The 15,219-nt window shown below is 40.4% G+C and overlaps 1 protein-coding gene across 7 annotated transcripts in view; it reads right to left on the reverse strand.

The window, feature by feature from the left end:
- Positions 1-15,219, reverse strand: part of RSPH1 (radial spoke head component 1) — a 98,713-nt gene that overhangs the window by 12,557 nt on the left and 70,937 nt on the right. For 2 of the 7 annotated variants that reach the window (XM_065068951.1, XM_065068981.1), the window contains 6 exons: positions 14,785-14,875; positions 14,418-14,553; positions 14,031-14,102; positions 12,209-12,398; positions 11,626-11,769; positions 11-1,545 (listed from right to left, as the gene is read on the reverse strand). In XM_065068951.1, the coding sequence (XP_064925023.1) occupies positions 1,445-1,545; positions 11,626-11,769; positions 12,209-12,398; positions 14,031-14,102; positions 14,418-14,553; positions 14,785-14,875 (734 nt within the window). In that variant the 3' untranslated portion in view covers positions 11-1,444. Of the gene's footprint in view, positions 1-10; positions 1,546-5,370; positions 5,804-6,089; positions 6,185-9,583; positions 9,796-11,625; positions 11,770-12,208; positions 12,399-14,030; positions 14,103-14,417; positions 14,554-14,784; positions 14,876-15,219 lie in introns of those variants that run through there. The other 5 variants (XM_065068959.1, XM_065068991.1, XM_065068967.1 and 2 more) reach the window with 3 other exon arrangements.

A 15,219-nucleotide genomic window follows, 5' to 3' on the forward strand; every position in this document is an offset into this window, starting at 1 on the left:
TTCCAAGTTTGGTGCCTGAATTTTGTTTTTATTTCAGTGGCTGAGAAGAAATAACCTATGAAACGGTGTGCAAGTGAGCAATAATTCTTCTGGTGGTGAAGAAAGTACCTTTTCACGTTTTCTGAGAGTACCAACATTTAACGAATATGGAACTACCTGATTATAAATTCCACTGCTAAAGGAACTAAAGGCACTAAATCAGATAATGTTGTGTTTTCCAAGATCAAAATACATCCCATAAGAACTGCTTTTATCATGCACTTGGTTATTTTCAGACAAGCAGAAAAACTGGGACTGAAAAGAATTTATTTTCTATCTGAAGAGGAAACCAGCTCTACCCAAAGCCACTGGGTTTCCTGTTTGCTCTGACAGTTCTGCAAGAGCAAATACCATACTGACTATTTATTTACCTCTTCTACAAAGGGGGGCAATTTTCTATCTAACAGCTCCCCACTTAGTGATTCCCAAGTGATCCATATTGCACAAGGGACTAAAAGATTCCTTTTTGAAGAAAACCGAACTGATTGCTTTACTGTTGCTGGGACAAAGAAAGATCCCCTGCTTTACTGTACTGGTGACAAAACCGTGACATGAGCAACTCTAACTGCTGAACACTTCCTGAGACGGCACTCGCAGAACAGCAGCTTGGCCTTGTGCTGTTCCATGCTAAATTGTATAAATAGTGACACACCTACTAGGTGGGTCACCCAAAAGATGTCTGCAGCTCTTCTCTTGGTGATTTGTTTAATTAAGGGAACATAGCCCTAAAATTTTGTGCACAAACAAGTACATGCCTTTCCACAGTGTGTTTTCCTTTCTAATTTTCCTTTCTAGTTATCCTCTCATATAACTACCTCTGGGAAAGCACAAGCATTTCTTTCAAATAAAGGAAGAAATAGAGGTTTCTTCTTCTCTTTTAGTGTGACTAAAAGTGTTTTCATTTTCACACTTCATCTCCCTGCTCCTTCTTGAAATATGTCTGCATGCATGCCATAAGCCATCAGGGCATGTCATAAAGCCCACCCAACGTTCAGGCTTTTGGGCTGAGAGGTATCTGACAAGAACCCTTATTTGTGGGTGTGAAGATTTCATATCTCAGCCTTGCACCTGAAATGATTAATTTTGACTTTCTAGCTCTGGTGAAGTTGCTTGAGCTCTTGCTTTTTTGACAGTGCTGTGATTTTAAAGCGAAAATCAAAAGCCCCAGGGTCAAGAGAGGAGCTCTTTAGCTAGCAAGCAACACAAGGGAGGGCACAGGACTGCATCGCTAGTTGCAGCTTGAGCATCTGAGCTGGGTGGCTACAGACAAAACCCCGGAGAAAGGTAAAAACCTCAAATGCCATCACAGCCCCTTGTTGCTCCAAGGGAACAGGATGCCACCGCAGCACTGAGAAGACCATGGTTTGGTTACTTCTCTGCATCTTGCCCTGTCACGTACTTGCTGTTAGCTGGGAGGGGTGGGTGTGGTGAGGGATGGTTTTGACCTGACCCCTGAAGGCAATGCCAAGGCTCCTCTGTGGTCTTCAGGAAGGGCTGTGAGTCCAGCTGAGAAAAGGAAATACGACAAAAGAAAATCAGCATGTAGGGGAAGAGCAAGATGATGAGGGAGGAAGCAACATATCTGCCTTGTGCTCAGCCATGCTAACAGCAAACAGCAAGGGTCTCCCACCACATTGCCTGCACCCTTGGGCTGGGCTCAACCTTGCCATGGGGGCAAGCCCAGCCCTTGGTTGCTGAAAAGCAGCCACTCTGGCCTGCTTTGTCACCAAGGAACCTGTCCAAGTGGGAAGGGATAGGGAAATGGGGGCAGCGGGACAACGGGGGTGGCATGTGGCAAGGACTTAGCCCCAGGCATGGCACATCTCCAGTCACTCCCAGGAGATTTGACCTCAATGCCCACAAAGGAGTCAACTTCCACCTCACAGTGCTCCTGTGGGTCTTTCCTCTCTATGAAAGCTGTTATTTTTTGGTGTGATTTGCTCTGATTTCATCACGTGATTTCAAGCCATAGGACAGGTGTCGTCTGAGAAGCTGTCACCCCAGACTAAAACCCCCATGTAAGAGATGGTCCCAGCTCTAATCAGGGCTTGGAGATGTGCAGTACCAGGGTTGTGTAGTTGTTGGTGTGTGTTTCTGGGTCAAGCTTTTGCTAGGGATACAGTCTCTGGATAGGGATCTGACTCTGTTTCAACACGTGATAGCAGCGGCACTTGTTAAAGTCCAGGCTACTGTTATCCCTCACATCTGAAAAGCTGCCCTTTGAAACAGCTTTTGCAGTCTGTGTCCCAGGTTTCAGCCTATCTGCTTTTGGCCTTATGAGTTGCTCCAGCCTTGGGATTGACCTCTCATCTCTACATGAGAAGAAACACAGGCAAGTTGCAGAGACTATCTTTCTTCTCTGGTGGGGGACATGTCTATGCAACTATATTGAATAAGAGGAGGTCTTGAGCTCGGTGGCCCCAGCATGGAGGCTGGTTGGGGTGAAACAAAAGCCCTGATGAGGGTAAGGATGGGTGGGAGTGATGCTGGTGCTCCAAATGACTCCTGCTGCTCAAATGACACCCAGTGAGAGCAGCGATGATGGCACACTGCTCACCTGGGGACAGAGTCAGGAGCAGACAAGGAGAGGGAAGTGAGACGGAGTTGTCACTAACTGACAAGAAAGAGAGAAAGGAAACTTCCTTCAGGAACAGGAGTCTTCAAAGCCATTTAAAAGACTGGTCCTTTTTAAAGCATGATTGGCATAAAATTTCAAGTGCTTTCATAAGAAACTTTCCCCTATTTTTTTAGGAGTAAGAGGTTTTTTTTCTGTAACACTCTTATATATTAATCCTAGATTGTGCTGCACATACTGGTTTAGGTTGAGAACCTGGACCTCCTTTTAAAACACCAAATAAAACACAAAATGACATCTCTGCCTTCACCCAATGGCATCAGAAGTATTGTCGGGGTGAGTCTGTTGTGAAGAGTAACCTTTAAGAACAGCATCATCACCTTCCTTGGAACAGCTTTCCTATGTTGCTTCCACCATTTGCAACATAGCAATGAAATACTAGTCTTTGCTTTTCACTCCTTTTGGTCTCCAGAAGTAATGCTACCAAAAGCCAGTTTACAGCAGTCTAATCCTGTAGTTGTGCATCAAGTTCCTATCTAAAATGAGTACGTGCAGGCTGCCCTAGAGGCAGGTGTTGAGAGGGGAGATGGACATGGCTGGGGGAAGTGCCCCTATGGCTGGTAGCACCTTTCTTAAGGGTGAGTGGAATATGAGGGAAGGATTCAATCAGTATGCCCAATCTTGGTATTTAATCATGAGACCCATAGAGCACAAACAACACTATTTGCAAACTAAATATGCTCAACAGGTAGATTGCTAAGACACTTCAGTAATAAGCAAAAGAAACAGGAAATTATTTTCCAGTTTCTTGATTTTTTATTGCATCTTCAAAAAATAGATGTTGCTTTCCTCCATTGCAATTTTCTTTAATTGGACCTATTTCATTACAAATTTATGTAGTTTAATAGATGCTTTTAGTACTACCTAAAGAATCAGAATTTTTTGTTTATATCTCAAAAACCGAAAATATATATTCTTTTGATAAAGATATACTGTGATGTTAATATATGGCGACACCTTGTGGGAAAACACAGCCGCAGATTTACATCAACTTAAGACCTGGTGTGACTGAGAGATGAGGAGGAGGAGCAGCACTTTTTTGGTTTCAAACAAGAATGCTGTTTACACACATGTTGAAAGCATTATAACATAGAAATTTATAATAATGTCTGGGACTACTTCTAGGCAGAACTGCTTGGAGAGACACTTTTGCCCAGTTCTTCTGAAAAACAAGATAAAAAAAATGCTGCGCATGTGTTGTTCCTGATTTTTCCAAATCTTTTTCATTGTGCCAGTGTTGATACTGCTGCAAGGCAAATGTGTGATTCTGCTGACACAGAACAGCAGTTATTTCTATTCGGTTTGCACAATTTTAAATCATCAGGTGGGGGGTAAAGCAGTTGAGTAGACTTTTGGCTGTCTTCTGAGAGCTTTGTTACTGAAATGCTCTGAAACAAAAGGAATTTTTTAAAAAGAATGTATGCAGCTGTCTATTGTGAGTTCAGAAAGAAGTATGGGCCTGGTCTTTATCTTTTAGTGCTTTCTGTAGTGGGTGATTAAAAATTAAAATGTTCATGACCCTTTGAACCTGCGAACAGCACGAAAGCTTTGAACAAATAAAAGATTGTACTATGGAGAATAGGAAGGAGTTAGTGAATAATTTAATTTTACAATCCATTTTTTTGTGGAGATCACAAAGGGTCTGGACAGCACTTCAGACCTCTCGGTTCTGTCACCTAGTTAAAAGAAAAACTTGGAGAAAAACTGGGCAAAACCCCAGGAGGCAACACCTCCTACCTCTATGGGTGCAAGGAATAAAAACAAAACCATATTGTCAAAAGAAGTTAACTCAATCCACCTGAAAGTGCCTCCTTAATGGAACTATTTGTGTAATCAAGTGTTTGGAAAAACAGGGCCTTATCTGCAGCATTTTGGCATTCAGATACTGCTAGGTTGGAGAGGAAAGCAAACAGAGATGCTACTATCACACACATGCTCTGGATAAATGGCATAAATTTCCTTAGTATGAAGTGGATGAAAGAGGGTAACGCTTGCTTTATGCAACAGCTCAAACTGGTCTTGGTTCCCTTAGCATCTGTGACTGTAAAATGAACCTCTCTCCAGAGGTGTTTAAATAATTCGCATTTTCAGGTGGAAACAAGTGCACTCCAAGACCTTCTTGGTGTGAGAAGAACCACAGATGTCTCCTTTAGCTGCAATGAACTCTTACGACCAGCTTCCTTGTCAGCTGCGAAAAAAGTCCCATCTCTGGGAAAGAAGCTCTGGAAGTTAAACATGACAGGGTCTCCCGATGTTTTTCTAAGACATGTGGAAAACAGATACTCTCAGCACCATTTTTCATACACAGCTTTATACGTAGGAGAGAATTATCTGACTCTTAATTTTGAACTCATAATGTCTTATATGTCTTCAATATACCAAGGTCGGGTTGAATGAGGCTGTGAGCAACCTGATCTACTGAAAGATGACCCTGGTCATGGCAAGGGAGGTGGACTAGAGGATCTTTAAAGGTCCCTTCCAACCCAAACCATTTTGTGATTCTATGATTCTGTGATTTAAAGACAAAAAGCTGGATGCCTGCATCAGTATCAGATGCATAAGTTAAAATGGTCCAATATTTTTAAACAGTACTTGTACAAACTTTTGGGTACACTTTGAACACCAGAGTGATAACCTAAGGATGAAGAGGTGGAGGGAAGGCTTCAAAGTCTTAAGTTCAACATTATATCCTTGCATTTGGCACATTGTTTTTTTTTATTTTATTTAGGAAGACGTCTGAAAAATTGCTGCTATAATACTATCTAAAACAGTCTTTCTTCATTACCAAGAAGTGAAGAGGCAGAAGGATGAGTGAGGCTTAGCATACCTTCGTGCAACAAGTTTTGTCAAGGGTTCCTCAGTCTCCAAGATGGGGATGAATGATTAACTAGTTTCCAAATTATCCTTTTGGTATTTCTGAGAAATACAGTGAAATGAAATGTCTCCTCTGACAAAAGCACCAGTGGTTTCCAAAAGGAGCAAGCCATCTTTTTGGGAGCACTTTTTAGCACATTAGAGTCTTCCACATGTTCTTAGCTGCTCTTGGTTGTATTCCAGCCAGGATGGACTTTTTGCAAGTATACCCACTGGAGGTCACTCATGTACTAATAAACGGTACAGTGCTGGCTGCTGCAGGGGAGAAGGTAATTTCATAAATCATCCAAGAATTAACTCAGCTTGAACTGAAAATTACTTTAAAATGGAAACGAGTTGGGAAATATGCTGTGCGGATATTTCTCAAATTTACAGTAGAATGCACTAAAACTAGCAAACAAACTAATGATTTTTAGTTTTTTAGAAAAAGACAAAAACATCAACATTAGCAAGCCAAGTTTCCTTTCATCTAGCGAGAGTAATAATGGCAATGCAGCACTTCTCTTTGCCAAAGAAAGCAAAAAGAGGAAAAGATACTCACTGAACTCAAAATCGGTGCGACAAGAAATTGCAAACGAAATTACATGTGAGATAGGAGGGCAAAGATCTCATGGGAATTTTCTCACTGTGACATATCTGGTAGGAGACAAATTGCAGGAAGAAGTAATAAATTCTGTCATATGACTTGTTTCCTTATCTCTACTTTCTGTTAATCCACTATTACCACTAAAATTCTGGGCACATCTTTGCTGAAATTGTGAGTTGTTGAGAAAAGGAACTTGCTAAAATGTTTTCACTTTTTCACCTAAATAAAAATTTTAGTATAGATTCCCTGCTCTGACGTGAAGAATAAAAAAATGCAGGTCTTGTTTCAGCAAGATCAGTACAACATCTCTTATCCCAGCTGGGCCAAAACCAGTTATTTTACTGCAAAAGCATGCTGCTACTTGCTGGCAATTCTCTGGCTCCAGGCCCATCAGCATTTATACCAATGTTCTCACTGTATGAGTCAATGAAAGTCAAACAGATACATGTGTTAATAATTAAGGTATTGTTTACATATTATCAGGAAAAAAAAACTATTTCAGAGCAGCTTTATTCACCTGCATAAGAGGAGAAAAGTTCTGTCCATGGCATTTAGTGTTTGCTCTGCCTTCCTCTCTACTTTTAACTTACTATTTATATAATGCCATTTGATTCTGGTGGCTTCCAGGGGACTTCTACAGCTGCTGTCTCCTGTTGGCTGCTTCCTGATTGACAGGTTCTCGATTTAAAAGGAGCCGCATATTCAGTAGCTAGCTGCCTGCTGATAAGGGGTGCTGGACTGTTGTTTGCTGTTTAGGGATGCTTATTCATCTGGGAGATGGGAATACAGCAAGCAGAGCTTTCAGTAGTTTGTGCATGCTGGGGAAAAGCAGAAACCCTCATGCAAACAGTGTAGGGCTGTGCAACACCAGTGTGGATGAGCTGATCTCCAGCATCAGTGAAGAAAGTACCCTTGGCATGTCAGTGGTGATAGCCTAGACAGGGCTTGGGCAGGTGTCTCATTGGGGCTGTGGGTGATGGGATTCTCCCCTGTGAGAGATGTTTGGTGGTCCAGGTGTCGTGTAACCAATGGCCTGCAGAGGAAGGTGTGCAGACTGCCCACTATTAAGGAGTGTAAATGGGATATCAGAAGGGTCACCACAGAGGTGAGAGCCTGAGGTGGAGGAATATCTAGGGGCTGTGCTGGACGGAGCAATGTACAGGGACTCCCCTGAGGCAGGTAGCTGAAGTTCATGACTTCTGACAGCGGGAGAAATGTTCCTCCTCCCTGCTCAGACCTGAATACAGAATTGGTATTGAGCCCTAATAGCAATGGGAGGAAAACATATGCTGCTAAGTGAGGCTTCAGACCCAGCTGTGCCCATCTTGAACAACAGCAGCAAATGGTAACAGCTGGAGATTCCCTTCTGTAGGGAATAAAGAAACCTAGCTGCTGACCAGATGTGCTGTCATGGGATGTTTGCTGTTTGGTAGATGCCCAGACACTGGGTGTTGTAGAGAGATGGCCAAGGCTCATCCAGTCCCCTGACCATTACTGCTCATCAATGTGACCATCAGTGATGCTGCTGAGGGACACCTGGAGCAAAACAAGAGTACCTGTAAGATTCTGGGTGGCAAAGGACATGGAAACCCAGAGAACGTCCCATTGATCCTCCATGGGAAGAGGTCAGGTAGGAAGGGACACAATCCTGAGAGGTAATAACTAGTCACATGGCTGTTGCTATAGGTAGTGCTTTAGTTTTCATCACCATGGGTCCCTCTTGGAGGAACAAAGTGATCTAATAAAGTGGAGTAAGAGTGTCTTCATCAACAGGTTTGTAAATCTGGTGATGAGGGACTTAAACTTGATACCTTGAAGGATGGTGATAACTATGTACACTAAGTAAAGGAATGGAGTTCAGAGGTGGTAAGTGAATGGGGCAGAGTGATGGGAGCAAGGTACCTCTTGGCCAAGACAAAAGGAGTCAAAAGGGGCCCTGCCTTAACCATATGTATACAAATGGATCCAGCCTAGGAAAAAAAAAAGGAAGAACTAGAAACTGCTCTGTGTGTAGATGCAGAACTGAGTGACATTCTTGGAAAATCTGAAACATGGCGGTACAGTTCACACAACTGGAGCTCTCCAATGAACGAAGGGTTCATTGGTAAAGATAGAAAGGGAAAATGAAAGGAAGAGTTTGTTTGCCTGCCCTGAAGAAGCAGCTTGAATGCTGCTTGGAGTTCTGTACTATGGACAACATGCTGCTTAAGAGCTGGTGGATCAGCAAGGGTATAAAGTGTGGCATTGGGAAATTGTCACAGACCCACTTCCTCACCCTGATCAGTAGACAGTCTCCTTTAAACAGCTTGAGAAAGGCTACAAGTTAAAAACAAACAAACAAAACCAAAAACAAAACAACCAAAAAAAAGGGACTAAGCTGATTATTACTAAAGTGGTAATATACAGAATACACTGAATAAGTAGTAATATACAGAATATTCTGAATTTTGTATCAGAAATAGTATGGCAAGCAGGACTAAGGAAGTAATCATCCATTTGTACTCGGCATTGGTGAGGTCGCATCTCAAATACTGTGTTCGGTGTTGGGCCCCTCACTACAGAAAAGGCACTGAGGTGCTGGAGAGAGTTCAGAGGAGTCAATGAAGCTGGTGAGGGGTCTGGAGGACAAGTCTGATGAGGAGCAGCTGAGGGAACTGGGGCTGTTTGGCTTGGAGAAAAGGAGGCTGTGGGGAGACCTTGTCGCTCTCCCGTTGGCCTCTTCTCCCAAGTAGGTAGTGATAGGATGAGAGGAAATGGCCTCTCCAGGGGGAGGTTTAGGTTGTACCAGGGAAGGTTTAGGTTGGGTATTAGGAAAAACTTCTTCACGGAAAGGGTTGTCAGGCTTTGGAACAGGCTGCTCATGGAAGCGGTGGAGTCACCATCCCTGGAGGTGTTTAAAAGACACATAAATGTGGCACTTAGGGACATGGTTTAGCAGTGAACTTGGCAGTGTTAGGTTAATAGTTGGACTCTATGATCTTAAAGGTCCTTTCTAACCTAAAAGATTCTATGATTCTGTGAAAATAGAAGCAAAAGCAGACTACAAAGGGCAAATTTAAAAACACTGCACCAGCGTTAGGAAAGCAAAATTCAGTTTGAGTTCAAACTGACAAGGGGAGATTTAGGGCAACACAAAGAGTTTCTGAAGCCACACGAATAAAAAGAATGAACAAGGAAAATGTAGGTCTGTAATTGGTGGTCTAGTGACAGGGGATATTGATGAAGCTGGGAAACCTAATGCTGCCTTTGCCTTTACAAGCTAGATCCCCAGGTCTGTGTGCCCAGAGGATTCAAAGAAGAGAAGAACTATCAGTAGCAGGAGTTTGCTTCTGCAAACTTGTGAGGACACAACTTCATGAATCCAGGATAATTCCCTACTGATTTCAACAACTGACTACCTGCTACATGGAATAAAGAGTTACCCTGAGACTGCACACTCTGAGATCGTAAAAGTTTCATAGATATTTATTCCAGGCACAACAGTGACGAAGTGTTTATTCAAAGTATCTTAACTCAGCCTTCTATGAATAAAAATGTTGCAGGTTTACTCTAATAAATGATGCACTCTGAAATTTCCTTTTCTTGGCTCTTTATCTTTAGATGTATCCAATTAGTCTGCTTCCTTTGATTCATCCTCCTAGGTCCTCTAAACTAGTAGTTGCTGTGGAGGTGAAGGAAAAACAGGACATAGAGACACATTTTATTATAAAATAGTGGAAAATAATCCTAGTAACCCGTAATATAATTCTAGGACTATGCTGTCTACTTCAGTCATCTTTCCCATTACCTTTCATTGCCAATACTTGAATGTAACTGTTACACACTGTTTGTCAGCTGCCAGACAGACTCAGTACACACATATATTGACTGCCAGCTGGCCCATGCATAACTCTGAAACAGCCAAAGAATGTCTCCTATTTAGACAACTATCACAAAAAACATGGAGCAAGAAGGATGGTATTCCTGTCCATAAAAAATGATGGTAATCTGACAGAATACAAGGCTGCAAGAAGCAAAATTTTGTTACATCTGCTTTTCACATGATGCACATTTTCTTCATTTTGTCTTACTATAACTTAATCTTGTTAAACATAAAGACAAGAGGAAAAATATGTTGCCTAATTAAATATGGATGTAGACCTACACTGAAAAATGTATGAAATCCAACTCTTTTATAGTAGAAATAAAGAGCTGGAAGGAACTGCGAGAAGATCTATCACATTCCTATGTTTTCATGCATTGGAATTTATATCTATACTTTCTCTGACAGGTACTTGGGTCCACTTGCTCTTTTTTTTTTTTTCTTATAATAATAACAATAATAATTTTTAAAAGGAATACCAGGACCGCTTCATTTTGGCAGGACAGAAATCCGTTAGAACAAAGTTCAGTTAAAAATAGTTATTTGAGTCCAAGAGACTTTGAGGCAAACCAAGTTCGATGAAACTTTGCCAAATCCACAGCAGAGCCATGCAGGAAACCTGCTTAGATTTCTGCTGGATCTGATCCAATCCCAGGGATCCTGTGAGATGCCAGTTCCACACACCAGCTAACTGGCTAGTCTGCCCTGAAGCAGGACTGCACCTTCAGAGGTGGTGAGTAAAAAATGAGAACTAATTAACTATGAAAATGCCAAGAGCTCACCTAAATGTTTAGTGTATACCTCCAGACATTCTCACAGTGTTGAAGAGTCTTTCTGATCCCTATGGAGAGTGCTTTGTTTTGATTTATTGTAAAATGGACTGATAACAAATGGATAAATTTATCTCATGTTTTCATCCATCAGATATGTAATCTTGTAAATGTTAACACAATAAACATGAACACCACAATTTGGTGGAGATCCATAGGCTAAATATGAGTAAACATAGATGCATCCTTTTGTTGCTGCTTAGTAATTTTGTATTCAAAAGAGGTTTCTGAACTGTCAGGAAGAAAACCTGAGCATCTGAACTCCAGGTTTCTTTGTTTTGTAAGAGAAATAAATCAACCAGGGACTGTTCAAATCATAACGCATAACAATACCTAAAATTTGCTTCTTCAGATTTGTTTTGCCTGCTTTTTAACTTCAGTTGAAAAAATAAGAATACACAGTTCCAGTCATGACAGAAAAGTGCAGTGCTCAAAACCCTTTGCATTTCCCAGGGCCTGAAATTTTCTCTCTCATTTTTGAACAGAAAAAAAGTATGTGAATGCAATCACTTAGAAATTCAGCCCTACAGCTGCTGTCAGTTGAACATGCATAGATAATGCTGCACAGAGGTGTCACTTCTAATTTGTACTGCTACAATATATGAACTTGACTACTCAAAACCAGTTTACGTCTACAGAGGACTGCCCCCCTTATAAAAGGTAGAGATTCCCATGGTCTCTTTGGCTTGATAATGGACCTCTCAGCAGCAGCATGACTTCAGCTGTTGACATACATCATTTCAGACCCTGATTGCTAACTGAAGAATGAGAGAATGAGCAGGCATGCCCCATTCCTCACCTTGATCCTCCTGATCTTTGTTTTCTTCTTCCTCTCTGTTTCCCTCATCTTCCTCTTCTGCATCCCCTGCTGGGCTGAAAACTTCACTGGATGCTTCATGAAGAGAAAGCTCATCATCCCTACCCTCAGCAGCCTCATCAGAGACTGAAATACGAGAAATTAGAAATACCAAAGTAATTTTTACAAATTTGCACTCAGCCATTGTTTTCATGCAGTAGCTAATAATTCTTAATGAAGTCTGCAGCCTCTATTCATGTGAAAAATCCCACAAAATCTTCTGTAACTATTTAAAATCAAGTTTGTATAACAGGCCATTATAGAAACTGAAATGATTCACAGGCTTCCTAAGACAGTTGTACCTAACTATGCTATCTAAGATAAAACAGACATATATATATTTTGTACAGATTATGAACAAGCTTGGAGATTCCTAACATTCAGTATGTGGTAAAAACTATAGGAGGAAAAGAAACCAAAACCAAAACAAAAAAACCCCTCTCACACCACTTGATATTAAACCTGAAAAATACTGTTTCAGGGGATGGTCAAAGCATGGAGTTTCCAGCTGTCCAGCAGAACCAACCTGAAATTGTTGGTATTATTTTCTCCTCTTCAGTTACTGCTTCTGCTGCTGCCACTGGGGAGACGTCTCTGGGAGAAGGTGGGTTTTCCCCATGTGGAGTCCAGAGTGTTAATTTGGTGATTTCCGATGCTTTCCATTTTGGTGCAGCAAGTAATGAGGGTTCTATTTCTTCTTCATCCTCTCCTTTATCCTAGAAGAAAAGTCATGAAATCCAGCATCTCATCTTACAGGTATTAAGGGAATAACTAAGATGATGGTTCTGTGTACTGAAACCACTTTATCTGGGCTCAAAACAGCAATCAGATGGCCTTTTAAAGTTTTAGAGGTGAAGGAACTTGAGCAGCTGCAAAATCTTGGAAGAGAACTACAGTTTGAACCTTGATTATGTCAGATGGCTATTACCAATGATCAGTGCTTGCCAGCTTGCTTTCTTTGAGGTAAAATTTTGTCTCCCCCTTAAACAGAATGGCTTTGAGGGGCCTATCAACTATGTCTCCTCTACTATGCCTGTCTACAATATAACAGCAGCAAATAAGACCTGACTCTCTCTTGGGTAGGTGCTACACTGTCGATCTCACACAGGAACAGAGTGGCCAAACAGCTCTTTCTGCCTCAATTTTTGCTTAGGGAAAACCATGGAATGGATCTAGGAGGCAGTGAGGTACTGCACAAACCTTATGTTTTTGAAATTTGAAGAAAACATTTTTTATCTAAAAAAATATGTTTTATTTTATCCAAATATGAAGGAGTCTTCGTAATGGAATCATTACCTCCACTGCAAACTAATTTATTTGAATTTTCTTTAAATGGGCCTTGTTCTGCAATTACTTCAACTAAAGAAATTAGGCAAAATACAATCTTACTTTAGTGACAGCACTGCCCCTTGATTGACACAGTTATTACAACATTCACATGAAAATAAATTCTTGTTCCTGAGAGTAATGATTTTCAGAAGCTAAGTGCTTAACCTTGGGCTCTTAAATTCATGTTTAAACTTCCACATCAATGGCCTAATATTCCAAAATCAGCACATCCAACAATTCCCAAATGAACCGAGGATACTAGATACACATTACTTTGTATACTCATATGAATCTAATACTTAATTTGAGGATCTCTTGTGTTAAGCCAAAAAAAGCGAAACAGTCTCCATGTTTTGCAAATCTCTGGCACTAATGATAGGTTTTATTATTATTACTATTTTGTCTTTGTCTTAAGAAACAATTGCTGCATTGGTGAATTTTCAGAGTGTGTAATGGGAACTATACTGTCTGTCAACAGAGGTAGCAAGCTCTACCTTAAAATGTGGCATATTTTCTTGAAATCAAACCAGCAATGTTAAGTTATATTTTGCATCATATTAATCAGAAATATTTCAAAACATTCCTACATGAAGGAGAAGGAAATATAGGCCCTAGTCCCAGCTGTTCCCTACAATTATTAGGAGCTGTGGATAATAAGCTCCTATGAGGATAAGGACAACAATGGGACATATTTCCAAAACATGAATCTGCCGAAAGTTACCATTTGTATCCATAGCATCAAGCAATTCAAAATATAAGAAGAAATATTTTGAATTGTTTTCTGGTGTTCAGAACAAAGTGAAATACAGGCTAGGTGTACAGACAAATACATCTATATTCTTTTGTGGTTTGAAACTTCAAATGTTGTGGAAGGTCCTGATTCTTCTAAACAACCATTTTTTGACTCATTAGATTGACTTTAACATCAGTATCTGTAAGACATTTTATAGATTACTGAACAATGGATTTGATTTACTGAGTTCTCTGATATTAAGTATAATCTGCATTATTTCAGTTACCTGGTCTGCTTGTATGTATTTACCATGCTGTTCACATCCAATATCGAAGACATATTTGCCACGACCTACAGGCTGCACAAAGATACAAAAAGTTCAGCAGAACTATAAAGTTAGTACATTCTAAGCATGTAAATGTAAAATATGCTTTTCTACAAAATACATAAAATAGTTAACAACAATATAGTTGAAAGCAAAGTTACAGAGAAACTTGGCATTCTGTCTACATTCTGTCTACAGATTAACTCAGTGTCATATGTTACACTTATGGTACAAGAAATACTAGAAAAGGTGAGGAGCCTAGCTTCTTATTTTAAGTGGAAAAAGATCGTATAAAGGCAATTCTGTGCTAGCCGTTCAGATTAATAGAGAGTTTTGCAGAACACTTACATTTCCATTCAAATACCTGCCCTTAAATCTATGATTTAGGTGGATAAGTTCAGCCGCTCCTTCCTGGTTTCCATTTACCCAACCACCAACATACTTAGATCCTGTGTCTTTATAGACATATGTACCTTGCCCATGCCTAAGGAGAAAATAATAATTTTGCTTTATATTACTGAATATTAAGAATTTAGGATGTTGTTAAGGTATTTAAACTGTATTATTCAAGTAGATGAAATGATTCAAGTTGGACTAAAATGCCAAATTCATCCAGTAGCACTTGATTGGCTGCAATCAGCCACACTTTGAAAATAACCTTTACATTTTAATGCCATTGGGTGACTTGAAACATCATTGTGAGAATGAAACAAACCTATTGTGGTCACGCCATTCTCCAGTATAGGTGTCTCCATTTGGATATGTGTACTGTCCATAGCCATGTCTCTGGTCATTCACCCAGTCTCCTTTAATGAGAACACAACAAAACCAGAGTGAGACGTAGTATATTTCATAGTGTGATACGGTGGTCAGTTTGTGAAGTTATCATATTCAAATTATTAGAGAAGGAAAAGAAAGCTATGACATCATTATGATTCCTTACCATTCATTAAACTAAGCTCTTGATCTTTTTTCTTCTCTCTGTCCCATTCTGCAAATATTTTGGCAGCTGCCTGATCTTCCTTTCACTCCAAACACATTTTGTCCATCACAGTCTACTCCATTATCTTGTGATGAACAGAAGGAGCCCTGTAACATCCTGCACCTATCTTTAAATTTGGTAATAAGTATTACAGCTTCATTAGATAAT

This window comes from Columba livia, chromosome 1, assembly GCF_036013475.1.
Source record: "Columba livia isolate bColLiv1 breed racing homer chromosome 1, bColLiv1.pat.W.v2, whole genome shotgun sequence".
NCBI lineage: Eukaryota > Metazoa > Chordata > Aves > Columbiformes > Columbidae > Columba > Columba livia.